General features: G+C 41.4%; 1 protein-coding gene across 1 annotated transcript; it reads left to right on the forward strand.

Moving 5' to 3' along the window:
* LOC124822729 (uncharacterized protein At4g15545) lies at nucleotides 1–26,883 on the forward strand. The gene is made up of 10 exons (XM_088094379.1): nucleotides 1–415; nucleotides 1,875–1,943; nucleotides 15,820–15,873; nucleotides 15,979–16,042; nucleotides 16,180–16,248; nucleotides 16,649–16,906; nucleotides 17,145–17,190; nucleotides 17,276–17,354; nucleotides 17,444–17,568; nucleotides 26,610–26,883. The coding sequence occupies exons 1-9, from the start codon at nucleotides 125–127 to the stop codon at nucleotides 17,540–17,542; spliced, it is 1,029 nt and encodes a 342-aa protein (XP_087950505.1). The 5' UTR covers nucleotides 1–124; the 3' UTR covers nucleotides 17,543–17,568; nucleotides 26,610–26,883.

Consider the following 26,883-nt stretch of genomic DNA (forward strand, 5'->3'; position numbering starts at 1 on the left):
GTGGAATGACGAGGTTCGGGGCCACTGATTTGAGAATATTTTAGTTTCCCTCGTTCATTCCAGCTCTGCGACAACCTCAACCAAACCCTTTCTGTGGAATTGTTGTTGCTGAGGGTTGAGTGGCATGTCGCAGAGCATGGCGGGTTCAGTGAGCAATGCGGTGGAATTCGACCTCCCCGACGAGATTCTCGCCGTCATCCCAACCGACCCTTACCAGCAGCTCGATCTGGCTCGTAAGATAACCTCCATGGCCATCGCTTCCCGTGTCTCTGCTCTCGAAGCCGACACCTCTCGCCTCCGCAACAAGCTTCAAGAGAAGGACCGAATCATCCACGACCTCGAAGAACGCCTCTCCTCTCTCACTCGCGCTTGCCACCAATCCGACTCCACCCTCAACAACGCCCTCAATGATAACGTTTGCTTCTTATCCCTTCTCACTTCGCATATTTCTTTTTCTTTTAAAATTAATTACAAATTATTATGGTCTTAATACATGTATAAACCTCTATATTTTTTGGTTGTCAGCTCTCGTATACCGCGTTGACCGTGTCCGTCAAGAAAACAAAATGACCTTATTTATCAAAGGGGAAATTTCGTAACTTGTGGTGAGGTGTGTTTTGAGACTACTTGATCTGGTAGTTTTGAGACTCTCTCACTTAATGAACTAGTCTTTGGGATACTGTGTGGACCATGTCCATGAACAAAACAACATAACCCTTTTGTATTGTTAGTTTTCAAAGGGAAAACGTTCTTAAGTTATGGTGAGGTGTGTTAGAGTCACACGTGGAGTATGTGAGCTACTTGATCAGTCAAGTTGAGCTCTCCCACCTTATGAATTAGTTTTTGTGGGCGGTGATGAAAATCTCATATTAACTACAGGTATAGCTAAATTATAGTATATTAGTGGGTACAAATGTTATCTTATAATTTCTTTTTGTGAGGTTGAGTGATGCTTAAAAATCCACTTTGTAAAATACTATCACAGAGTATTTGAGCAAAATTTGTTGGAACTGCTGTGTCATCTGCAGTTCTGTGCTTAGGTCTAACGATTGAGGATCGCATTATGGATCATCAGACTGAAAACAACTTATAATCTATGGCCTATTTTTCATATTTTCTCTCAAATGCGTGTACAAGTCGTTGTGTTATGTGCTAAGATGAGTTCAAATAAGCTCTTCCAGATGTAGACTTAGTAAAAGCTTGAGAGAGGAAAGGTGTGTGAGTGTGAGTGGTATTTACTGTAGAACCAGCTTTTACTATGAAAATTGGTTTTATATTAACTGCGGGTGTACTTATTAAATTTAAAGCATTAATCTTTTGTTTTTAAAGACTGACGGTGTTAAACATGAAAGATTGTTTGCTCTAAGCGAACTGAACTAAAGGCAGTGCGTTTTTTATTTTTGAGACAAAAGTGATTATTTCAAAAGATTATTATATTGGAATGCCTGTGCTTAATGAACAATGATGACCATCTATTATGTAAAATTGGCTTCTTTTGTACCATCGAGAGATAAGCATTGAGAAGAGTGGAGGCAGAGGAAAAAGAGGAAAAGGAGGAATGGATGTAGTGGATGTGGGATGGTTATTGTAGATTGTTGGTGCTGGTTGGTTATCGTAAATTGTTGTGTTTAGTAGTTTGCAATGGAAGGGAAAAATTTTCTAGTGTTCTAGTGTCAGCCTTTAGTAATTGATGTCACGTAATATATTTTTAAGGAACTAAATATAAGGTGAGGGTAAGAGAGGATGGATGAGAAGCTTGGCATTGACTCTCTTGCTTAGAGAGAACTTGTGTGTTTGAATAATTTGCACAAGTTAATAGGATAGTCTTATTTAGAGTTGATGGTTAGTGATTGTCTTCTGTTTGTTGGTTGTAGATAAAGCTTACGAAGGAGAGAGATCAATCGGCAGCAACAGTGAAGAAGTTAACTCGAGACCTTGCCAAGGTGAATATTTATTTGATTTTGTCGTTTGAACTTTTTTTCTGTATGTATATCATTTGTCAATGCACTTCAGAAATTTTTAACTGTTGCCGTTGTTTGTGCTAGAACTATGTGCAGTTTCCTAATCCCTTCCTATGTTTTATATTTCTTTGAGATGGTGAAATGTTATTGGGCGTTTGCTTCAAGTATCGATCAAGAAAATAGTTAAGCTATTATAGCTTCTTGGTTTTGATTTTGCCTGGCTCAATATTTTGTTTCAATTGTATCATTATGTGTTGCATAGTGTTAGGAAACCAGAAAAATTACTCAAGTATCTGTAAGCTCAAGCGCAAAATTAAAATATACTCATATTGAGAGATATATACATAAAATGCCTGGTGCCTATGGCTCCTCTGAGGTAAGTTTTCTGTCCATCCCTAGGCTCTAGCCCACCAACAAAATGTTTCCTCCTATTATCTCCTTGCCTTTTATGATTATCAACAACCTGGATATTCCCTCAACCCATTCAATGTACCAAACATAAACTGGCAGCTTATCCCATTTGTTTAACAAACTCACCATTTCCCTTACTCTCTGATAGGTACCAGTGGATGGACAAAGTAAAAAGCAGAAACAACGTATTAATTTAGGAAAGTTCAGTTCTGAATCAGTGTGATTTCAAATTCTTGAATTCTATTGCAGTGAGAAATTGCAGAATATAATACAAGTTCTAGGCAATTCAAGAGTGCCTAGTCTCTCCCACAAGTCATAACTAATTTTTCCCATACCCCATCTGCCTCCTTCTATCTTCCACTCATGCTCTCTTATCTTCCCCGTGATACCCACATAAACATTTACTTTAGATAGCACCTGCTCCACAACAGCCCTTGGCAGTCATTTTAAATATTTGTCCTTTTGGTTATGATTAGGTGTGATGCTGCACACTGTCCTGCATTTCTCTCTTGGAACTTCTCACATAAACTTTAGTGACACAAGGTCTTTTGGTCTACATTTACTCTTCCTCCTTCAAAATCCACCTTGTCCTATAGGTGAAATTCTGGTAATTGCTCCTGGAACTCATCCAATGAATTCCCATGAATTTTCACAAACTGGAAGGTGCTTCCATTTGACAAAAATCTCTATATTCCCTTGGTCATTCAATCACGTAGTTTGTACTTCTTTTGGTTGGACTTGAAGCTCCCAATCACTTGTTAGGAATGAAGCAAGAGGTTAAGCTGTACTTGGTTGCTGCTATAATTTTTTTCGTTAGAGACATGGAGTATGAGATGGACATCACTCCCTTAAGGCAATTTCAGTTTTGTATGCTGCAGCACCTATCCTTTCCATCACTTCATAAGGGCCATGGAACTTTGGCTGGATAAGGATGTGCCAGCAAGATAGCATGAGCATATTTGGTTAACTGGTCTACCACAACCAAAGTGCTGACCCCCATGGTTTTTCCTATGAAGTCCCTAGAAATAAGACCAGGTATGTCAAGAAATTTCCTTTCAAAGGTGGACTTTGATGGGGAGGCATTTTGTGGTGCAGACAGATCAAAAGGCTCTCAGATTCTTGTCAAATCAAAGAGTCATGGGGAAGAACAACAAACTTGGATTTCAAAGCTCTTAGGGGGTGTTTGGTAGAAGACAATTCTTTTATAACCAGGAGTCATGGTTTCTAGGAATTATTCTTTTTAGTTAGTGAAAAATACTATTGGGAATATTTATATAAGTTTTCTAAACCAAAGAGTAATGTTATTTTTACTAAATTATTTGTTAATTTTTTTTAAATGATTTAATAAGAGAAACATTGTATTTTTTTTGTTTAAAATTTTTGTGAGGAATTTGGCCAAAAACCAAACTTGGAAAACATAGTTTCCCAAATTTAGATTCCTGGAAAATTAAACATTTCCAGGAATTTAAGGTATGATTTTGAGATGAAGTATACAACTGGGAGTGAGAACAAGGCAGCATATGTCCTTTCTAGAAAGTTGCAATTGACAGCATTATCTGCTGTAGTTAGGGAGAAGCAAATACAACATTTTAACAGTAAGATAGTTGCAGGTTTATTATAGGAGGACGTTTAAAAACCATAATTTAGAATACAGTTGTAAGGTAGTTTTTACAGCTTAGTGTTTGCTAGTAGTTAGGTTAGTACCCCTCTTATAGGAGGTTTACACGGAAAGGGGGGCAGTTTTTGGATAGTTAAGTTTTGTAACTGGAATAATCTGGTGGGAAGGAGAGTGCTCCTTTGTATCTTTTGTTGTGTGATTGGTGAAATTGGAGAAGTTGAGATTTACTTGTGTTTGTTCTCTCTTGAAATAGTGTTGATTCCTAACAACTATGCAGTTTTTTGAATTGGAAGATTTGCAAAAAGTAGGCCATGATTAAAGGTTTAAGAAGTAAAAACCAAAACTTAATGGTTGGTGATTCCAAGAAACTCCAAAATTTCCTTAATCTTACTTGATAATTAAACTGTAAAATAATTCTAGAGGGCTTGATTGATCCCTCTCATAATCTTCTATTTATATGAATAAATTGATACAAAAGTACATGATAAAATAGAGTAACCCTAGACACAATATAATCATGATAAATAGGGTAATCCTAGACACAATATAATCATGATAAATAGGGTAACCCTTGACACAATATAATCATGATAAATAGGGTAATCCTTGACACACTATAATGATGATAAAATAGGATAAATATCCTAACAATCTTAAAAGAATTCCATGACTTTGCTATGGGGGGCACTCAGGATATTCTTGAACTTGCAATCACATTTCTTGGCTACTTTTTTGAGAAAGAATGAAGAAAACTATACAATATTATGTAAGGGAATGTGTGATATGCCAAAGGATTAATTACTAGGCTTTTAATTCTGTAGGGTTGTTGCAACCCCTCCCAATTCTTATACATACCATGTGGGGGGAGGGGTGGCGCTGGACATCATTTTGGTGACTGAATGATCAAAAGGCACTGTATTGTAGTAGTCATAGCCTCCTTTAGTTGTTCAAAGGCTCTTTGAGCTTTTTTCCCCAAGCAAAGTTGATTTTCTTAAGTTGTTGTGTGAGACGCCTAACTATTTCCTCTAATTCTTCACACACTTTTTGTAGTATTCCATTAACCCAAGGAACCGTCTTAACCCCTTCACACCTCTCTGTCGGTGCATATTTATTTTTTGTTAGGTCAGCTGAAACGCCTTCTCTTGAAATCATGTGTCCCAAGTACTAACTTCTCTATGCTAAAAGAACACTTTTTTATCAGCAAACAACTTATTTTCTGTGGAATATCTCTATCTCTAGCTGTGGAGTATCTTTCCCCTTTTCAAAAGAGAAGTATTATTTTACAACTCATTTTGGTATAATGGGAATTTTCCGAACTTTCCTGTTCTGATCTGTTTACACACATTCTAATATCTGTATGTACTGATTTTTTCCTTTGTGTATATTTATTTTTCAGTTAAATTACACCGTTACTTGGAATTATGTTCAAATTACACTACCCTTCTATCCATCCATTCTTAAAATTACCCCTTCCTTGTGAAGTGGGTGTTATATACTATGATTCCAATTCGTTCAAGTGAACCTTTTAGTGTGGTAATAAACAACATATAAGTTTTTGTTAGACAATTAAAAGTGTATGTGAGGAGGAATAAAAGGGGAGAAAGTTAGTGGCGGGTAGAGGGGGAAATCTGTTAGAGGAGAGATGGTTAGTTTGTTAGAAGAGAGAGAGGGAATATAAATAACAATCAGATTTGAGAGAGAGGGGGAGATAACATTTTGGGTATTGAGACTGGACCTCTTGGCTAGTGGAGGAAGGGAGGCTTCCTTGGGGGAGATAGTATACTTGTATTTCCTTTTTCTACACATTACATCAGAAATAGAAATACAGATTCATACCTATTCATCTATACTTGCTTACTGTTGTGTGTGTGTGAGCTTGGAATTGTTGTTCGGCTCCTTAATCAAAGGAACCTAACAAATTTGGTCCGACCTGCCGGATCTGCTCGGAGGGAAGAGGAGTGAGCTATATCGGAGAAGAATGGAGGGACGAATGGGGGCTATGGAGTCGACGGTGGAAGAGTTGAAGGCAGAAATGCAAGCAATGACTCTCGAGTTTCGACGAGCCTTCGGACGACGCTATGGAAATCGAGATAGGAGTTCTGAAGGGAGTCGTAATTCTGTCAATGGTGATCGAGAACGAAGGTCAGCGGAGAGCACTGATGAAGAATCGGAGGATGACCGAGGCGAAGTACAACGTAGTTGGATGAAGCGCGTTGAGGTCCCAACTTTTGAAGGTACTGATCCTACTGGGTGGATAGAGAAGGCTGAGAAGTTTTTTGACATCCAGGGAGTAACGGAGAAAGAGAAGATGAAGTTAGTGTATGTTTGTATGGACGAAGGCGCTAATTACTGGTTCCGCTTCTGGCGGAAGAAAACCCAACACCCAATGTGGAAGTCGTTTAAGGAGGCATTGACGCAGAGGTTCGGAGGACGGAACCGGGGAACTGTTTTTGAGAAGTTGGCCGCTGTGCGACAGCGAGGGGGCGTAGATGAGTATATCCAAGAGTTCGAAGTACTCGTGGCGCAGGCAACCGGAGTAACTGAAGATCAATTACTGGGGTATTTTTTCGCAGGTTTGCAAGAGGGATTACGTAACGCCGTGAGACTGCATGACCCACGCGACTTGTTGACGGCGATGGAGCGAGCTCAGGACGTCGAACAAGTGGGGTTGACATCGCGGGGGAGTAGTGGAGCTGGAGGAAAAGGAGGGGCGACGTGGGGGAGATACTCCGCGAGTTCAGGGACGGTGGCGAGGACGAAAATTTTTCGTGGGCCGTTGGAGGGGTCGGTGAATGGTAGCAGAGGGACAGGGATGAAGAAGGACGTTAGTGCGAATACTATGATATTAAAGGTTGGTAGTAGTGGAGGAGGAAACGCAGGACGGGGCGTCAGGACTTTGCCATACCCATAATACATTAAGCGGCGTGAAGAAGGACGCTGCTTCCACTACGGCGGACCCTACAGCCCGGGCCATCGCTGTGTGGAACGGAGCATGCGGGTCATGATTTTGGCGGAGGAGGATGAAGATGAAGAGGCGGAGGAGAATGTCGCAGTAGAACAGATGACGATGGAGTTGTCGGGATTGTTCGCCGGTGGACTCTCGCAATCTAACACGATGAAGCTGCAAGGTTGGGTGCAAGGGAAGAAAGTTATGGTGCTAATCGATAGTCGAGCTACCCATAGTTTTATATCTACCAAATTGGTGAAAGAGTTGGGTCTGGAGTGCACCGACACACGCCCTTATAAAGTATGTTTAGGGGATGGACAAAAGAAAGTGACCAGCGAGTATTGCACAGGAGTCCCTGTGTTATTAGAAGACTTAAAAGTTAGAGATAAATTTTATCTCTTTGAATTAGGCGGTGTGGACGTAATACTGGGAATTACGTGGTTAGCATCCTTGGGAGAGATAAAGGTGGATTGGGGACAACTCATCATGAAGGTGGCGCATGGAGGGGAAGAAGTGGAGATAAAGGGTGATCCAGCCTTGACACGTAGGGCGGTGACTCCAGAAGCACTTATAAAAGAAAAAGGGATTGAAATTATGACCTTAGTGTGGAGTTTAAGCCAAACAGAATTGATGGATGAGGAGATAGAAAAGAGTGGCTTAACGCAGGATGAGGAGGTAGAGTTGGCACAAATTCTGAGTGATTTTGAAGGGATATTCAGAGACCCCCAAGGACTACCACCCGAGAGGAGAGTTGATCACAGAATTCCCTTGAAAGAGGGTAGTGAACCCGTTAATGTGAGGCCATATAGGTACCCCCATGGCATGAAAACAAAGATAGAGCGTCAGGTGGAGGAGATGCTGAATGTGGGCATTATTAGACCCAGTAACTGCCCTTATTCTAGTCCTGTAATATTGGTAAAAAAGAAGGATGGAAGTTGGAGGTCTTGTGTGGATTATAGGGCATTGAACAGAGTAACAATGGCTGATAAATACCCTATTCCAGTCATTGAGGAGCTGTTGGATGAACTTCAAGGAGCATCATATTTTTCAAAAGTTGATTTGAAGGCTGGGTATCATCAGATAAGAATGAAGAGTGAAGACATTCCAAAAACTGCTTTTCGGACACATCAAGGGAATTATGAATTCCTTGTGATGCCCTTTGGGCTAACAAATGCCCCAGCTACATTCCAAGACATGATGAATTCAGTATTAAGGCCGTTGTTGAGGAGGTTCGTGTTAGTATTTTTTGACGATATACTCGTCTATAGCAAGACTTGGGAGGACCACTCACAACACCTAATGCAAGTCTTAAAAGTCTTGGCTGAACATAAACTTTTTGCAAACAAAAAGAAGTGTGAATTTGGAAGAAGACAAGTGAGGTATTTGGGACACAAGATCTCGGCAACAGGGGTGGAAATGGATAAAGAAAAGGTTGCAGCTGTTTTGGAATGGCCAGAGCCCAAAAACATCAAGGAGTTGAGAGGATTCCTTGGGTTGACTGGGTATTATCGAAGGTTCATTAGAAACTATGGGAAGATAGCTAAACCCCTTACTGATTTGTTAAAAAAGGGGATGTTTAAATGGTCTACAGAAGGAGCAGTGGCTATGCAGAAGCTTAAAGAAGCCGTGACTACAGCTCCAGTATTGATTCTCCCTGATTTTAATCAAGCATTTGTTGTAAAGTGTGATGCTTCAGGTACTGGCGTTGGGGCAGTCTTGTCAGAGAAGAACAAACCCATAGCCTTCTTTAGTAAGCCATTATCTGAGTCCTCTTTGACCAAGTCCGTTTATGAGAAGGAATTAATGGCACTTGTACTTGCTATACAACATTGGAGGCCATACTTATTGGGTCAGAAGTTTATTGTCCTTACGGATCAAAAAAGTTTGCGTTATTTACTGGAACAACGCATTACAACTCAAAGTCAGCAAAATTGGCTAGCTAAGCTTCTGGGGTACGAATTTGAAATCAAATACAGGACAGGTGCATCTAATCGTGTGGCTGATGGGCTATCCAAAAAAGGAACAGAAGAGGAGGAAATAGACAAGGTGTTACAGATGATATCTAGACCATACTGGTCTGAATTTCAAGAAATCATGGAGGAGGTGGAGAAAGATGAGAGTTTAAAGAAGGTGCTGGCGGAAATAAGGGCAGATCCTAACTCTCACCCAGCTTACACGTTGGAGCATGGAAGATTACATTACAAGGGAGGACATTCTCTTTGGATACCTAGATTGGATACCTAGATTGTCGGCAAAATCTGTTTGGATACCTAGATTGTTGGCTGAATTCCATAGTAGTGTCACAGGAGGACATTCAGGGGTTTATAGAACCTATAGGAGGGTGGCACAATCTTTGCATTGGATAGGAATGAAGAAGACCGTTACAGATTTTGTGGCTGCATGTCTAGTTTGCCAACAACACAAGTACTTGGCAGCCTCTCCCCAAGGGTTGTTGCAGCCTTTACCTATACCTCAAGCAATCTGGGAGGAGATTAGTATGGATTTTATAGTAAAATTACCCAACTCTCATGGGTTTGATACTATACTAGTGGTGGTGGACATACTCAGCAAATATGGCCATTTTATCCCTGTTAAACACCCTTATACAGCCAGGTCAATAGCTGAAGTGTTCGTGAAGGAAGTGATTAGGCTTCATGGGATACCTATGACTATTGTCAGTGATCGAGACTCCACATTCTTGAGTGCTTTTTGGAGGGAGATTTTCCGCCTGCAGGGAACACAGCTGAACATGAGCACTGCTTATCATCCAGAGTCAGATGGACAAATTGAAGTTTTGAATAGGGTGCTGGGAACTTACTTGCGCTGTTTTAGTTCCGAACAGCCCAAGATTTGGAGTACAGTATTGCCTTGGGAGGAATTTTGGTACAACACTAGTTACCAAGGAGCATCCAAATGCACACCTTTTGAAACTGTATATGGACGACCCCTCCAACTCTTACACGTTTCATTCCTGGGGAAACAGTGGTGGAGGCAGTTGCACAAGACTTACAAACCCGAGATGAAGCTTTGACACAACTGAAATATCATCTAGCCAGAGCTCAGGACCAGATGACACACTACGCCAACAAGAAGCGGATGGAAGCCAAGATCCAAGAAGGAGATTGGGTATTCCTTAAAATCAGGCCTCATAGACAAACCTCTATGTCCACACGGTTACACCCAAAGCTGTCCGCACGGTATTATGGACCATTCTTGGTGGAGAAACAAATAGGACCTGTTGCTTTTCGCTTGCAGTTACTAGAAACATCAAGAATACACCCTGTATTCCATGTTTCCCAATTGAAACTAGCCATAGGAGATCATCCAGTGGAAGGACATCTCCCAACTGAACTGCAAGATGATAAACCTATGTACACTCCTCTGAAAGTGTTACAGCGCAAGAACCAGCAACAGCAAGGAGAGGAGATTCCCCAAGTTTTAATACAATGGCAAGAAGGTGGTTTGGATGGTGCTACTTGGGAGGAGGAACATTACATCCGACAGCAGTTCCCTGACTTCAACCTTGAGGACAAGGTTGATCTTGGGGAGGAGGGTAATGTTAGACAATTAAAAGTGTATGTGAGGAGGAATAAAAGGGGAGAAAGTTAGTGGCGGGTAGAGGGGGAAATCTGTTAGAGGAGAGATGGTTAGTTTGTTAGAAGAGAGAGAGGGAATATAAATAACAAACAGATTTGAGAGAGAGGGGGAGATAACATTTTGGGTATTGAGACTGGACCTCTTGGCTAGTGGAGGAAGGGAGGCTTCCTTGGGGGAGATAGTATACTTGTATTTCTTTTTTCTACACATTACATCAGAAATAGAAATACAGAGTCATACCTATTCATCTATACTTGCTTACTGTTGTGTGTGTGTGAGCTTGGAATTGTTGTTCGGCTCCTTGAACAAAGGAACCTAACAGTTTTCCACAGTCATTTCTCTGCTCTCCACTAATTTCAATATCATGGACAACAAGTTTTGAATACCATATTACTGATTTTAGGACTTAAGAAGAATAAATGAATTGTAAGCTTTGAGGGGAGGAGTGCAATTTTCTTAACAAAAGGAAGAAAAGTGTAATTAAAGTAGCTTCAAGGAGAGGAGAGTTTGTACATTTCTTTTACTCACTAATAGGCTTAATATATCTTTTTCTTTGTCATGATTTCTAACTCAATGATTGGTGTGGAAAAATGTGTTTCCATGTATATACAAAATTGCATTTATTTTACTTATTGCATGCTTATTTTTCATTTTAAGAGTACATACGTTGTTAGGATATGGGGTGGCAGGGTATAATGGGTAATGGGTAAAGTTTGTTAGGCTCTTGGGGGAAGAAGGAGAGTATAAATAAGTCTTTTGGTAATTCTGTGAGGGGAGTTTTTGAAGATTATTTTGTAAATCTGGACATAGGCCAGACGAGGGGGATTAGGCCTCCGGTAGGGTTAAGAGGGGGATTAGGCCTCCATTAATGCTACCTGTGTACCTTCTTTCAATATCAATACATGTTAGATGTTAAGTTGTGTGTTTCTGTTAATTGGGCTTAGCCCATTCTGTATTTAGGGTTTAACCCTTATCTTACATTATAAATAAAATACCCTATGTGTATGCTAAACACATAAGGGAGATTTCTCCTAATCTTCTTCACTATATTTAACATGGTATCTAGAGCACAGGAATAGTTCCAGTCAACTCCACGGTCTCCGGCACCCATCACTGCCGCTGTTGTCGCAATCTCTGCCGCTGCCGTCGCCACCGTCGCCGCTGCCACCGCCGTCGCCACCGTCGCCGCTGCCGCCGCCGTCGCCACCGTCGCCGGAGTTCCAGAATCGACCGGTGACCACACCATCGGAAGCGTCTCGGCCGGGCGACCACCGTCGTACGAAGATCGCGGCAAACGGACCTCTCACGCGCCTCCACGCGCCGCCGCAAGAGTCGCCGCTGCCGCCGCTGCCGCCGCGCGTGCCGGCGTGTCGCCGGAGCTTTCCGCCGGCGATCAGCACCGCCGTGATCGCCTCCTCGCCCTCTTTCTGGATCTGTGGTCGTTGCGTCAATCGGAGCATTTTGAATTTTTAGGGTTTCCCCCTCTCCATGGCGGCCCAACTTGATGATCGGAGTCGGTCTCGCCAACCAGGTAAAGGACGTCCAAAATGTGACCACTGTGGCAAGCTAGGCCACAAAATTGATAGATGTTATGCACTTCATGGACGTCCTCTTCGACCTATAGCAATGGCTAATTCTGATCCACCTCCCCGATCACCGTCTGCAGACCATCCTACTTCATCAAATACCATGAATAACCCTTTACTCTTTCAGGAATTTCTCAGATGGTATGAGGACCGTCAGCACTCTAGTTCCACTACATCTGCTTCTGTTACACGCACAGGTACTCCTTTTGTCGGTCTGACTCACTCTCTCGGATCTTGGGTCCTTGACTCAGGTGCCACCGATCATATCACTGGTAACAAGTCCTTGTTTTCTTCCTTGTCATGTCCGGTTAATCTACCCTCGGTAACGATGGCTGATGGGTCTCAAGTCTCATCTCATGGTATTGGTACTGTTCATATTTTTCCGTCCATATCCATTGATAATGTACTTTATGTCCCTGGGTCTCCTTTTAACTTATTGTCCGTAAGTCGTCTAACTCGTTCCCTTAATTGTGTTATTTCATTTACCAAAGATTCTGTTTGGTTGCAGGATCGGAGTTCGAAACACATGATTGGCACAGGATGTGAGTCTCATGGCCAATATCATCTCAGCCCTTCTCCACATGCTGGCGTAATCATGGAGTCACCATCCCTTCTTCATGCTCAGTTAGGTCATCCCAGTCTTGTCAAACTGCAGCAACTTGTTCCGAGTCTGTCCAAATTATCAAGTTTGTCGTGTGAGTCTTGTCAGTTAGGTAAACATACTCGTAGTTCCTTTCCTCGTAGTGTTTCACAACGAGCGTCATCCCCCTTTTCATTGGTTCATTCTGATATTTGGGGACCTAGTCGTGTTAAGTCAACTTTAGGATTTCAGTATTTTGTTACCTTCATTGATGACTATTCCAGATGTACTTGGTTGTTTCTCATGAAGAATCGTTCTGAGTTGTTTTCTATTTTTCAAACTTTTTTCAATGAAATAAAAACTCAGTTTGGGGTTTCTATTCGCACTTTACGTAGTGATAATGGTCGTGAATACCTTTCTCAACAGTTTAAACATTTTATGGCTTCTCATGGCATTCTTCACCAAACCTCATGTGCTTATACCCCTCAACAAAATGGGGTGGCTGAGCGCAAGAATAGACACCTTATTGAAACAACTCGTACCCTTCTCATTCATGGTCAAGTACCCTCACGTTTTTGGGGTGATGCTGTTCTCACGGCATGTTATCTTATCAACCGCATGCCATCTTTCGTCCTAGCAAACAAAATCCCTCATTCTATATTATTTCCTCAAGACCCTCTACATCCATTACCTCTTAGAGTTTTTGGGTCTACATGTTTTGTTCATGATTTTAGTCCTGGTCTTGATAAGTTATCTCCTAGGTCTCACAAATGTGTCTTCTTAGGATTTCCACGGTCACAAAAGGGCTATAAGTGTTTTTCCCCTTCCCTCAATCGTCATTTTATCTCTGCTGATGTCACTTTTGATGAATCTTTTTTTTACTTTACACATTTATCTTCTAGTTCTGTACCTCTCCCTGTTACTGTTGATATTCCACTTATCTGTGATCCTCCTGGTGATGCTCCACCCATTTTGTCTCCTTCTTTAGACTCTCCTTCACCACAGGATCGTCCTTCACCACCACCCCTTCAGGTTTATAGTCGCCGCAATTGTCTCCCTCATGACTCACTTCCAGTGCCGCCTCCTGTGTCTCCTCCGGCTCCAGCAAATGAGTCTGACTTTCCTATTGCCCTCCGTAAAGGTATACGCTCTACCCGTAACCCTTCCCCCCATTATACTGTTCTTAGTTACCACAGATTATCTCCATCTTTTTACACTTGTCTCTCATCCATTTCTTCTGTGTCAATTCCTAAATCTGTGGGTGATGCCTTAAGTCATCCTGGCTGGCGTCAAGCTATGCTGGATGAATTAAGTGCTTTACAGAAAAGTGGAACTTGGGAGCTTGTCCAATTACCATCTGGAAAGTCTGTTGTTGGTTGCAGGTGGGTGTATGCTATCAAGGTTGGCCCTGATGGCACAATTGATCGTCTGAAAGCTCGACTGGTTGCCAAAGGCTACACACAGATTTTTGGTTTGGATTATGGTGATACTTTTTCTCCAGTGGCAAAAATGACCTCTGTTCGCCTGTTCATTGCCATGGCCGCTCTTCGACAATGGCCTCTTTACCAACTTGATGTCAAAAATGCTTTCCTAAATGGTGATTTGCATGAAGAAATTTATATGGAGCAACCGCCTGGCTTTGTTGCTCAGGGGGAGTCATCTGGATTGGTATGTCGTCTTCGCAAATCCTTATATGGCCTAAAACAATCTCCTCGGGCCTGGTTTGGTAAATTCAGCTGTGTTGTTCAACAATTTGGTATGTCTCGCAGTGAAGCGGATCATTCAGTGTTCTATCGCCACTCAAGTGCTGGATGTATTTACTTAATAGTGTATGTTGATGATATTGTTCTCACAGGAAGTGACTATCTCGGCATCTCTCAGATGAAACAACACCTTTGTCATCATTTTCAAACCAAAGATCTTGGCAAACTCCGGTACTTTTTGGGTATTGAAGTAGCACAATCCAATGATGGTATTGTCATATCTCAGAGGAAGTATGCATTAGACATCTTGGAGGAAACAGGGTTAATGAACTGTAAATCTGTTGAGACACCTATGGACCCTAACATCAAACTCTTACCAAATCAGGGGGAGCCTTTCTCAGATCCTGAACGGTACAGAAGATTAGTTGGTAAATTAAACTATCTTACTGTTACGCGTCCTGACATTTCCTTCGCAGTTAGTGTGGTGAGTCAATTTCTAAACTCCCCATGTGAAGACCATTGGGATGCAGTTGTTCGCATACTGAAGTATATTAAAAGATCACCTGGAAAAGGTTTGCTATATGGCCCTAACAACGATACAAAAATCGTTTGCTATTCAGATGCTGATTGGGCTGGTTCCCCTTCTGATAGGAGGTCTACTTCTGGATATTGTGTCTCTATTGGTGGCAACCTGATATCTTGGAAAAGTAAGAAGCAAAGTGTTGTGGCAAGGTCCAGCGCAGAAGTAGAATATAGAGCTATGGCATCTGCTACTTGCGAGCTTGTGTGGCTTAAACAATTACTTAATGAATTGAAATTTGGAGATGCCACTCACATGACACTTATATGTGATAATCAAGCTGCTCTTCATATTAGCTCTAACCCTGTCTTCCATGAGAGAACCAAGCACATTGAAGTTGATTGTCATTTTATTAGAGAAAAAATCATATCCGGAGATATCAAGACTGAGTTCGTTAACTCAAGCAACCAGTTGGCATACATATTCACCAAGTCCTTACGAGGACCTAGAATTGACTATCTTTGTAACAAGCTTGGAACATATGATTTATATGCTCCAGCTTGAGGGGGAGTGTTAGATGTTAAGTTGTGTGTTTCTGTTAATTGGGCTTAGCCCATTCTGTATTTAGGGTTTAACCCTTATCTTACATTATAAATAAAATACCCTATGTGTATGCTAAACACATAAGGGAGATTTCTCCTAATCTTCTTCACTATATTTAACAATACAGAAATTCATTCTTTCTTTCTTCTTTTGTTGACTGTGAGCGTTGATAGTTAGGTTTCCAACCCAGGAACCTAACATACGTTGACTTGATTGTCAAAATGATTTAACTTTATATCTTTACTCCTTACTTTTATGTAGATCTGACATGTTTTCTTTTTTTTATGTTCTAGTTGGAGACCTTTAAAAAACAACTGATGCTGTCTCTAACTGATGACAATGCATCGGTAAGACAACCTAGCTATACTTATAATGGTTCCACTTGCTTTTGTTGCTGAAAATTACCTGTAGTATTATTTTCCTAAACAAGATTGTCTTTGTTCTTGTTACAGCATACTGAAGCCATAGATATTGGAACCTGTGATCAAGCAGTCCCAAAGGCATATCCTGATAAGGGTACTCTCTATTTTCTACCTCGTTGATTATTTAATTATCAATTTTGAACGTATCACTTCCTGGTGATATGAGTGAAATGTCATAAGAGTGTTTGTTGGCAGTTATTTACTTGCATTTCTTTTGTGTATTGCTTGCAGATGATGATGGTTATACGGTACATCATTCATACAATGGGCCTGAAGATGCGGATAAAACAAATCATGAAGGTAGATGAATTTTCCAGAGATCATTGATTCTAAACATGATAATGTTGTTGCTCAACTGTTAGAATTAACACTATTTCTTCATATAGGTATTATACCATTCATATGAAATTACGTATGAAAGTGAACTTTAATAACCAACTCTAGCATTGGGTTGAATTCTCTTCCACTTGAGTATTATTTGGCATCCTTTGGTCATCCTTGGCATGCTTATTTAAAGTTCTTGTATAGTGAGGACTGAAAATTGTATTATTTTATCAAACTAAAAACGTGGAAATAAACTGTTGTACTGGAAAATTAAGAATTTGGACTTTCTATCTAAAACAATTGAATTTAACTGGAAAAATTGTTTAATATTACATGCAGGATAATTCCCTTTTGTTCTGTTTTTTTGTTCCTATAGCTTCCAGGTATTCAGGGCAAAGGTTTTCTTTGACCCCATATATCACACCACGTCTTACACCAACTGGAACTCCAAAGGTGATTTCAACGGCTGGGTCTCCTAGAGGATATTCTGCTGCTGGATCACCCAAGAAAACTTCTGGTGCGACCTCTCCAACCAAACTTCCATATGATGGGCGTGGATCTCTCTCTTCATGGTATCCATCTAGTCAGCAGTCATCAGCAGCAAATTCTCCACCTCGGGGACGAGCAGTTCCAGGTTTAGATAATTTGTTAATCTGATCTGTTGTCCCATATCACTAATTCTTGTCCTTGAAACTTGTCATGTTTCTTTGCTCTTGGCACCTTTTACCGCAGTTCTTGATTAAAATGTAATCCATCTTATGCTGCTGGTTATGGCTTTGTTCCATCTGAAGAATTAGATGGCCTGGTGTTTCTTCAATGTGTTTCAGTATTACAATATTCTCAGTTTTCATAATGTGTAAAAAATTGTTCAGGTCGCACTCCAAAGATTGATGGAAAGGAGTTTTTTCGTCAGGCAAGGTGAGTTCTTTCCCATGTCTTCTTAAACTATGACTCTTCAATTTTAGAAGCTTAGTTAGTTGATTCAATGTATCACGTTTTTCAGGAGTCGTCTTTCATATGAGCAGTTCAGTGCATTCCTTACCAACATAAAGGAATTAAATGCTCAGAAGCAAACACGGGAGGTAAATGAATATTGAATATTTGTAGTGTTGGATTTGGAACTGAAACTTTTCGAAGTAATCATTGGTCCACTTGTTCGCTGTTCTTTCAGGAAACTTTAAGAAAAGCAGATGAGATATTTGGGTCCGATAACAAAGATCTCTATTTATCTTTTCAAGGATTGCTCAACCGAAATGCACGCCAGTACTGAAAGCAGCATTGCTTGGTATTGTACGAGTAAGTATCCAAATCGTTGGTTATACTTTTTGTTCTTGCTTTTCTTCCACTATTTCTGCATCTTTTCTGTTTTGAATTGTGGATGAAATTGCACCTGTTTGCATGCTATTAATAAGGGGACGAAACTTGCAGACACTATTGGTACAATTGATGTTGTTTTTCAATCATACTGGAGATTCACTTTGGAAATTTTCGTTTTAGATGCATTATATATTACCAAGATGAGACTTCAATTTGATAGGAGAATAACATCAATTGTAAGTATAGTAGAGTATAAGTTTTGTCCTTAAAAAGGCTGTGATTACTGTCTTAAAAAATATGCATTGTGTTGTCTGCTATTTTGCTACCTCTTCCTTTGATAATGGGATTTCACAAACATGACCTGATATATTGAAGTTCATTCCTTGGAATCACTTTAGCCACAACCCCATTCTCAATTTTGGGATTTTTTAATATGTAGCTGTTAGCAATCCTACAGAGTAAATAAAAGACTTGATGTGATATTAAAATCTTGAGAATCTAATAAACACCCAAGTGCTCGTGGAACCTACCCCGTTAAAAGCTACTTATTAAGTAGTGAGATTTAAACACAAACATATTTCATCAAACATTTGATACTAATTGATGTGAGATATTGTTAGGTTACTTTATATGAGCAACCTAAATCCACGCTCATGGAAGAGGCTCCAAGGAGAGGTCGATTGAAGCTGTGCGAACACGAACCAGACCTCCTCGAAGCTTCTCCGATGAAGAAATACGCAGCGGAATGTAGACGAAGCTCTAGATTGAGAGCTGACTCGAAGGAAACCGAGAGAAAAGCTCGAAACAGAGAATAAACTTGATAGAAACTGATAGGAATGAGAAGAGTTGGAGGGTTTATGAGAGAAGGAAGAGAAATACATAGTTAAGCAACCTAACTACTTATTACAGTTAGGAAGGGCGGGAATGACAATTGTATAAATAGTTGGGTGCTTGGGGGAAAGGCACTTTTTGGGTAGTTGATTTGTAACAGGTGTTATCCTGTGGAAGGGGTTAAGCCCTTGTTTCTGTAAGTGTACAGAGAATCTTTTGTGAATAATATACAGTTTGTTCCCATTCTTGTCTTCTTACTGTTCTGAGAGGTGGTTTAGAGGGTTCTTGAATAGGTTTCTTAATCAGAAACCTATCAATTGGTCCGACCTGCCGGATCCCAATTGGAGGAGTGACGTATGCGCGAGATGGAGGGAAGAGTAGTGGCGGTGGAGGGGTGGAGGGTCAGTTGGAGGCGGTGGAAATTGCAGTAGCGGAGACGAAGGCTGACACGGTGGTCTTGCGACATGAAACGGGAGTGTTGAGACAAAACTATGAAGCGATGAGGCAGGATATCCAGGCGATCCTGAAGATACTAGGGGATCGCAATCGCGATCCAAATAGCCATTGCCAAGGGGCTAGTAAGTCGTCGGTGAACGACAACGGCGGAGGAACCGAGGGAAATAGAGGAGGAAGGGGGGAAGGGAATCAAGAAGGCCCTTCCAATTGGAGGAAACAGGTGGAATTACCGGGGTTTGAAGGGTGCGACCCATTCATTTGGATAAGCAGAGCGGAGATGTTCTTTGAGGTGCAGAAGGTGGCCGAAGACGAGAAATTACAATTGGCTTTCATCAGTATGGAAGGGTATGCCGCGTACTGGTTCCGTTTTTGGAGGGAAAAAACTAAGAACAATTCTTGGATGGGGTTGAAGAGGGCGCTGGTGATCCGATTTGGGGAAGGAGGACAAGGGTCAGTCTATGAGAGATTGGCCGCCATTAAACAGGGGGGATCGGTGACGGAGTATGTTCAGGATTTCGAAGTGTTGGTGGGACAGATGACGAGGATTCCAGAGGAACAACTCTTGGGTTATTTCATGGCGGGACTCTAGGAGGAGGTGAGTGATCAGGTGAGGCCCCATGATCCACAGGATCTAATGACCGCAATGCGAGTCGCGAAGGACGTCCTGAAGCTACGTTCTCAGTCGAAGATAGGAGGCAGACAGTCGACTAAGAATCTGAACTCTTGGGGAGGGGCAGCGAAGGCTGTCACACGAAGCGAATTCAGTCGTGAGACGCAGGGAAGAGGGGGAAGCACGGAGAGCGTGGGGTCGGTAAGGCGAGAGACGACTCAGGTGTAAGACCCATTGTGGAGGGGAGAGGCAGAAACATTCGAAACTTACCCTATTCGGAATTCATAAAAATAAGGGAGGAGGGAAGGTGTTTCCGATGTGGAGGACCTTTTAGCCCAGGCCATCGGTGCCCAGAAAGAGGATTGAGGATGTTGATTTTGGCCGAAGAAGAGGAGGAAGAGGGGAGCGAAACAACGGTAGAGATGGACCATTCCCAGATGGAGTTATCGGCTTTTTCAGCAGGGGAGTTGACGTCTCCAAAAACAATGAAATTAAGAGGAAGCATGGGGGGCGAGAAGTGCTGGTTCTCATAGACAGTGGTGCTAGTCACAACTTCATACGTCAGGAGCTAGTGGAGGAAATGGGATTGACAGTGGCCGACACCCTGCCTTATCGGGTAAGTCTGGGAGACGGCTATCAGAAAAAAAACTCGGGGCTACTGTGAGGAGGTGAAGATCAGGTTGGGCAAAGTGGAAGTGGTAGAGAGGTTCCACTTGTTCGAGCTAGGAGGGGTGGACGTGATATTAGGAGTAGAGTGGTTGGAGAAATTAGGAGAGGTGACCCTGGATTGGAGCAAATTGACCATGGTGTACCAACATTTGGAGAGGAAGGTAAGGATCCAGGGAGATCCAACATTGGAAAGGAAGATGGTGGAGCCCGGTGGTTTACTAAAAATGACGGAAGTCGAGGTTTGGTTGTTGGTCTGGGAGTTAGGATCGTTGGAGTCAAGGGAGGAAGGTGAGAAATATCCAGGTTTAACGGAGGAACAAGGTCGAGAAATAGAGTTGTTGTTTAACCAATACAGGGGAGTGTCTGCTGACCCAGTGGGGTTACCTCCTGACCGAGGCATGGTGCATCACATACCTCTTAAAGAGGGCATGGACCCTGTCAATGTCAGGCCTTACAGGTACCCTCATGTGATGAAGGGGGAAATAGAGCAACAAGTAGAGGAAATGCTCAAAACGGGGGTAATTCGACCCACCCACCCATAGCCCCTACTCGAGTCCTGTCATCTTAGTGAAGAAAAAGGATGGTAGTTGGAGGTTTTGCATCGACTATAAGGCGTTGAATCGTGCCACGATGCCTGATAAATTTCCAATACCAGTGATTGAGGAGCTCTTGGATGAGTTGAGGGGGGCTTGCTATTTTTCGAAGATCGATTTGAAAGCGGGTTATCACCAAATCCGCATGGGAGAAAAGGACATCAAGAAGATGACTTTTAGGACCCACCAGGGGCACTATGAATTTATGGTGATGCCCTTCGGCCTCACGAACGCTCCAGCCACGTTCCAAAATGCCATGAACAACCTGTTCCAGCCTTACCTAAGGAAGTACGTCTTGGTGTTCTTCGACGATATACTAGTTTACAGCAAAACATGGAGAGAGCACCTCGAACATGTTGCGATTGTGCTGGCAACTCTAGAGCAGAATAAGTGGGTGCCAAACCGGAAGAAATATGAGTTTGGGCAGACTCATATTAGGTACTTGGGTCATGCTCCTGAGAAGGTGAGGGTTGTAAATTAATGGAGCAGGCTGAAAATGGTAAAAGGAGTAAAGGGATTTTTGGGCTTAACTGGTTATTATAGAAGGTTTGTCAAAGAGTATGGGAAGATTGTGTTAGGAATAAAAGAGGGAAGTAACCTAATATCGAACCGTAAGGAAGGGTGAAGTGAAGCCGAACGGTTCATGAGAGGAGAAGTGAGGCCAAACGGTTCATGAGAGGAGAAGTGAGGTCGAACGATTCACGAGAGGAGAAGCCGAACGGTAAGGACTTGCAAGTGAGACCGAACAGAGAGACAGAGGGAAGTATAGACCAAATGATATTCAGAAGGGAGGAGAGAAGTAGAGGCCGAGTGGTATAAATAAACGAATACCGAACGGTAGATGGAAGAGGGAGTTAAGGGCCGAACGGTGGTTGCAAGGGAAGAGGGTGTTGAGGGCCGAACGGTGGTTGCAAGGAAGAGAGCATTAAGGGCCGAACGGTATCAAGTCACTAATATCGAATGGAACAAAGTCGGCTGTTTTCTCTTGTAGGAAAGGGCGCGGGTATGAGATACTATAAATAGTTTTCCTATAACTCTATTCAAGGAGGTTATTATCTTTTGGGTAAAGATTGGGCATATTGGCCCGTAGAGGAAGATAGGCTTCCTTGGGGGAGATTACACTTGTAATTTTCTTTACATTACAGAATCAATAATACATACTTACATACTTTTATTTCTATTGTTCTAGTGTTTGAGTGAGAAGAGAGCGTAGATTTAGGTTACTCGTATAAAGTAACCTAACAGATTGCCAAGCCCCTGACAAATTTATTGAAGAAAGAAGAGTTCTTATGGAATGAAAAAGCGGAAGAAGCCTTGCAGCACCTGAAGAAGGCTATCACGACAGCTCCCTGTTGTCACTGCCAGACTTCCAGCAACCTTTTCACATAGAGTGTGATGCCTATGGTAATGGTGTAGGGGCGGTTTTGACTCAGGGGGGAAGACCAATTGCTTATTTTAGTAAGGCATTATTAGTAGGGACGTTGAGCAAATCCATTTATGAGAAAGAGCTGATGGCTTTGGTATTGGCCATACAACATTGGAGGCCTTACTTGTTGGGGCAAAGATTTGTGGTGCATAACGATCAGAGGAGCCTCCGCCACCTGTTAGAGCAGCGTATTACTACTCAAAACCAACAAAATTGGATTGCCACACTGTTGGGATACGATTTTGAGATAGTATACAAGGCAGGCGTTACCAAGAAAGCAGCGGATGCCCTGTCTAGGAGGGATGAGGGGTTTAAGGAGGAGGAAAAAGAGTTGGGAGTGATGGTCAGGCCATACTGGCAGGACTTTGGAGAGATTTTAAAGGAGGTGGAGGAAGATGACACTTTGAGGAAGGTGATGGAGGATCTTAGAAGGGATTCGAATACCCATCCAACATATACCCTTGAGTAGGAAAGGTTGCACTATAAAGGGAGGTTGGTGCTGTCAGCCAACTCCACATGGATTCCCAGGTTGCTAGCAGAGTTCCATGTTACGCAGACAGGGGGACACTCTGGTGTTTACAGAACTTATCGGAGATTGGCGCAATCCATGTATTGGGTCGACATGAAGAAGAAGGTAACCGAGTATGTCGTGGGTTGCTTGGTGTGCCAGCAACACAAATACTTATCTTCTTCTCCTCAAGGACTGCTACAACCATAGCCAATCCCGAATGCCATTTGGGAAGAATTGAGCATGGATTTTATAGTAAGGCTCCCCAAATCACAGGGATATGATGCTATACTCAAGGTAGTAGATCGCCTTAGTAAATACCATTTTTTACCACTCAAACATCCTTATTCAGCCAGAATGGTAGCTGAGCTATTCATTCCGAAATCAATCGTGAGTGATCGGGACCCCCTCTTCCTAAGTGTTTTTTGGCAGGAGTTATTTAAGGGGCAGGGCACTCAGTTGAAAATGAGCATCGCATATCACTCGGAGACAGACAAACAAACGAAGGTTTTAAACCGTGTTTTGGAGGGATATCTTTGGTGCTTCTGTTCTGAACAACCGAAAGGATGGATGACAGTCTTACCATGGGCTGAGTATTGATATATTACCAGCTATCAGGGAGCAATTCGGTGCACCCCGTTTGAGACAGTTTATGGGCGGCGACCTCCATCCTTGCAACGATTCATACCGGGAGAGTCATTGATAGAAGCGGTGAGTCAAGAGTTGCAGACCCGAGACGAGGCTTTAAGGCAGATGAAGTTCCACTTGGAGAGGGCTCAAGAGTTAATGGTTAAACAAGCCAACAAGGGAAGGAGCCCTGCGAATGTTGAAGTAGGGGATTGGGTATACTTGAAGATAAGACCCCATCAGCAATCTTCCATGCCAACCAGACTTCACCCGAAATTAGCAGCCAGATATTTTGGACCGTTTCAGGTAATGTAGAGAGTGGGCGAAGTGGCCTATAAGCTTCAGTTACCCGAGACAGCACACATACATCCTGTGTTCCATGTTTCACAATTAAGGAAGGCAATAGGAGAGAAAGTGGAGAAGGAGTTGCCTCCAGATTTACAGGCTGATGGACCCTTGTTTTGGCCGGTCAGGGTGCTGGGAAGGAGATTCACGCAGAAAGGGGAAGAGGAAGTACCACAGTTGTTGATAGAATGGCAGGAGGGAGGACAAGATGGGGCGACGTGGGAAGAAGAAATTGCTATCCGGGAACAGTACCCCGATTTCAACCTTGGGGACAAGGTTGAACTTCAGGCAGAGGGCAATGATAAGAATTACAAGAGTTGGAGGGTTTATGAGAGAAGGAAGAGAAATACATAACTAAGCAACCTAACTACTTATTACAGTTAGGAAGGGCGGGAATGACAGTTGTATAAATAGTTGGGTGCTTGGGGGGAAAGGCATTTTTTGGGTAGTTGATTTGTAACAGGTGTTATCCTGTGGAAGGGGTTAAGCCCTTGTTTTTGTAAGTGTACAGAGAATTCTTTTGTGAATAATATACAGTTTGTTCCCATTCTTGTCTCCTTACTGTTTTGAGAGGTGGTTTAGAGGGTTCTTGAATAGGTTTCTTAATCAAAAACCTATCAGAAACCCTAGAAGAAGAAGGAGACCTATTATGGACCGATTGATCGGTGTAAATCAAAGTTTAATCGGTGGAAAAACTTTTAATCGGTTCAAAATTGGTTTTAATCGGCTAAAATCCAAGAAAATGAAGAAAGATGAAGGAAACCCTAGGGGAGGCCATAGAACGAAAAACTGTTCGGTGAAGATGATGTACTATGGACGAAATGGCTGAAACGAGGAATAAGTGGAAGGAGAAAATGTAGATGCGTGAAGAAGATAACCTGATTTGGAGTGTGGAGAAGCGAGAAGAGGCTTGAGCGAAATGAAGCCTCGAGAGAATGAAGACGTGGATGTTGATGATGCGGATTTAAGAGAAAGATGTGGCTGATGAAGTGTCGCCACGCATATGAAGGGAAATTAATGAAGGAGAGCGCCATGGAGGAAAGCAATTAATTGAAGCACAGTGAAAAGCTAATGGAAAATGAGAAATCGAGGTGTATGCACGGAAGGTGGCTAGAGGGAGTCTCTAGCCTGACTTTCAAGGAGAATTATTCTGGTTTCAGAAATACAATTCTCATTCATCTCAAAAGTCCCATTACAAGAGAGGAGCTGAGTATTTATAGTAACCCATGCTCCTTGCAAGCTAAGCTACATATACAATGAAATGTAAAAGTACAAAAAAGAGAACACTAAGAAAGGTACGTCAGACAGGATTCCATCATACGCTTTCTTCCTATTCCTCTCACACACTCAACAGCAGAAATTATATTGTATGTATCTGTATTTCTATTCCTCTCTCACACACTCAACAGCAGAAATTATACTGTATTTTTATTCAATATGTAGTGTAAAGAAAGAAGAAAATATAAGTAAATGTTCCCAAGGAAGCCTTCCTTCCTCCACTGGCCAAGAGGTCCAGTCTAATCCCAAAACAAAATATCCGATCCCTTTCCCCTCATTCTGTTTATTATTTATACTAGCTCTTCTAACAACCTAACATCCTTTCCCGCCTCTACCATTCAATTTTTGCTCACTCCTCAAATTCTACCGTTCGATTTCTACTTTCCCTAACACCGTTCGGCCACCAACTTCCAATACCATTCGGTCATTCGCTCTCCTCCTCTCTTCTAGCCTCCGTTCAGTAATATTATACTATTTGGCCCTTACTTCTCTCCTCTTACCGTTCGGCCATTACTTCTCTCCTCTTACCGTTAGGCCATACTTCTCTCCTCTTATATTTCTAACATATATAGGCATCTCATAATATCCAACCCTGTCTTAGCTCCAATCCCAAAAGCCCCCATGTTTCAGTGACTTTATGAAAGTTAACAAATGATAATGTTAGGAGTTCCAGAATTTAATGAAATTAGAGTTGGTGTGGCATTGAGGTGATGAGGCGGATTATTCTTAATGGTAGCATTTAGTTACAAAGTAAACAAATAGTGAAGGGTGAAGTTGTTTTCCTTCAACATTTGGCTTTAGTGGTAGATGCCCAATTTGGGTAAAAAAATATCCGCATTTTCCATGATTTGGCGGGTTATGAGAAGCTATAGATGGATAGCTGTTTGTGTGTGATAATGTGATAAACTGTTAGCAATTTCATACAAATGACCGATTTGTTGTTTATTTAAAAAAAATTCTTAGTAAAATAAGCAGATTTCTGCTTTGTTAAAAGTCAACTTTTATCTGCATATTAATTATATATATATATATTTATATATATATATATATATATATTAAAGTTGCTTATTTCATATACAGGCAAAACTGAAATTCATTCTTGTTTCAAAATTTGATATATTTTGGTTTCTAAATTTTAAAGATAAATTGATATACTTTTTTTACTCTAAGCTTTTAAATGACGTTCTAGACTGATATTTGAGTTGGAACGTGTCAAACAGTCTTAATAGCTCAAATGCCAATTTGAAATGTGTTTATCAGTCACAAATTTAACGTAATTGGATTATATTAATTCATTTTTTAAGTTTTGAGACCAAAATGTATTAAAGTTTGATACATAGATGAATTTCAATTTTATGTTCAAGTTAAGACTAAAAACATATTTAATTATTTTAAGTTTAAACAAATTGTCTTAATATATAGAATCTTCTAAGCTTATTAGTAACGAGATGCATTGAGTCTATAGCCTTTTTCAATCTGGTATATGGGCATTAAACTAAACAAGGGAAAACACATTTGCATTGTCATAATTTTTCACCACTAGTTTCATTAACATTAGTTTTATGCCTCGATTAATGATCAATACTAAGCTCTTAATATACTAACCACAATGCCGTCTAATAATGTATTATGATTGTTCAACTGCAGTGATCAATTGTTTAATTGACTGTTTTTCAGGTTACTGACCCAACTTGGTTTCTTGGACATGATATTGACTCTTTCCTCCCTGATCCAACAATAACCAAAATCAACCAAAGAAGCACTGATCTGAGCCATTGAATTCGAGAATATATACTTCATCTAGGCCTTGTGTTTGTGTTTTTTATTCCCCGTTGCTTGTGTATATTCAAACTCGTCATTTTTCTAAATGGCATGCACATATAGTTAAAATGCTGAGTGGATATTGCAAGATTTTTGGTATATGGAAAAAGTGCGATGGGAAATTTTCTAA

This window comes from Vigna umbellata, chromosome 7 (genome assembly GCF_029865625.1).
Source record: "Vigna umbellata cultivar VRB3 chromosome 7, Vumbellata_1.0, whole genome shotgun sequence".
NCBI lineage: Eukaryota > Viridiplantae > Streptophyta > Magnoliopsida > Fabales > Fabaceae > Vigna > Vigna umbellata.

Coding starts and splice junctions, on each gene's coding strand:
- LOC124822729 (XM_088094379.1), top strand. CDS start 125: ATGTCGCAGAGCATGGCGGGTTCAGTGAGCAATGCGGTGGAATTCGAC. Junction 416..1,874: donor ACAACGCCCTCAATGATAAC/GTTTGCTTCTTA, acceptor TGTTGGTTGTAG/ATAAAGCTTACGAAGGAGAG. Junction 1,944..15,819: donor TAACTCGAGACCTTGCCAAG/GTGAATATTTAT, acceptor TTTATGTTCTAG/TTGGAGACCTTTAAAAAACA.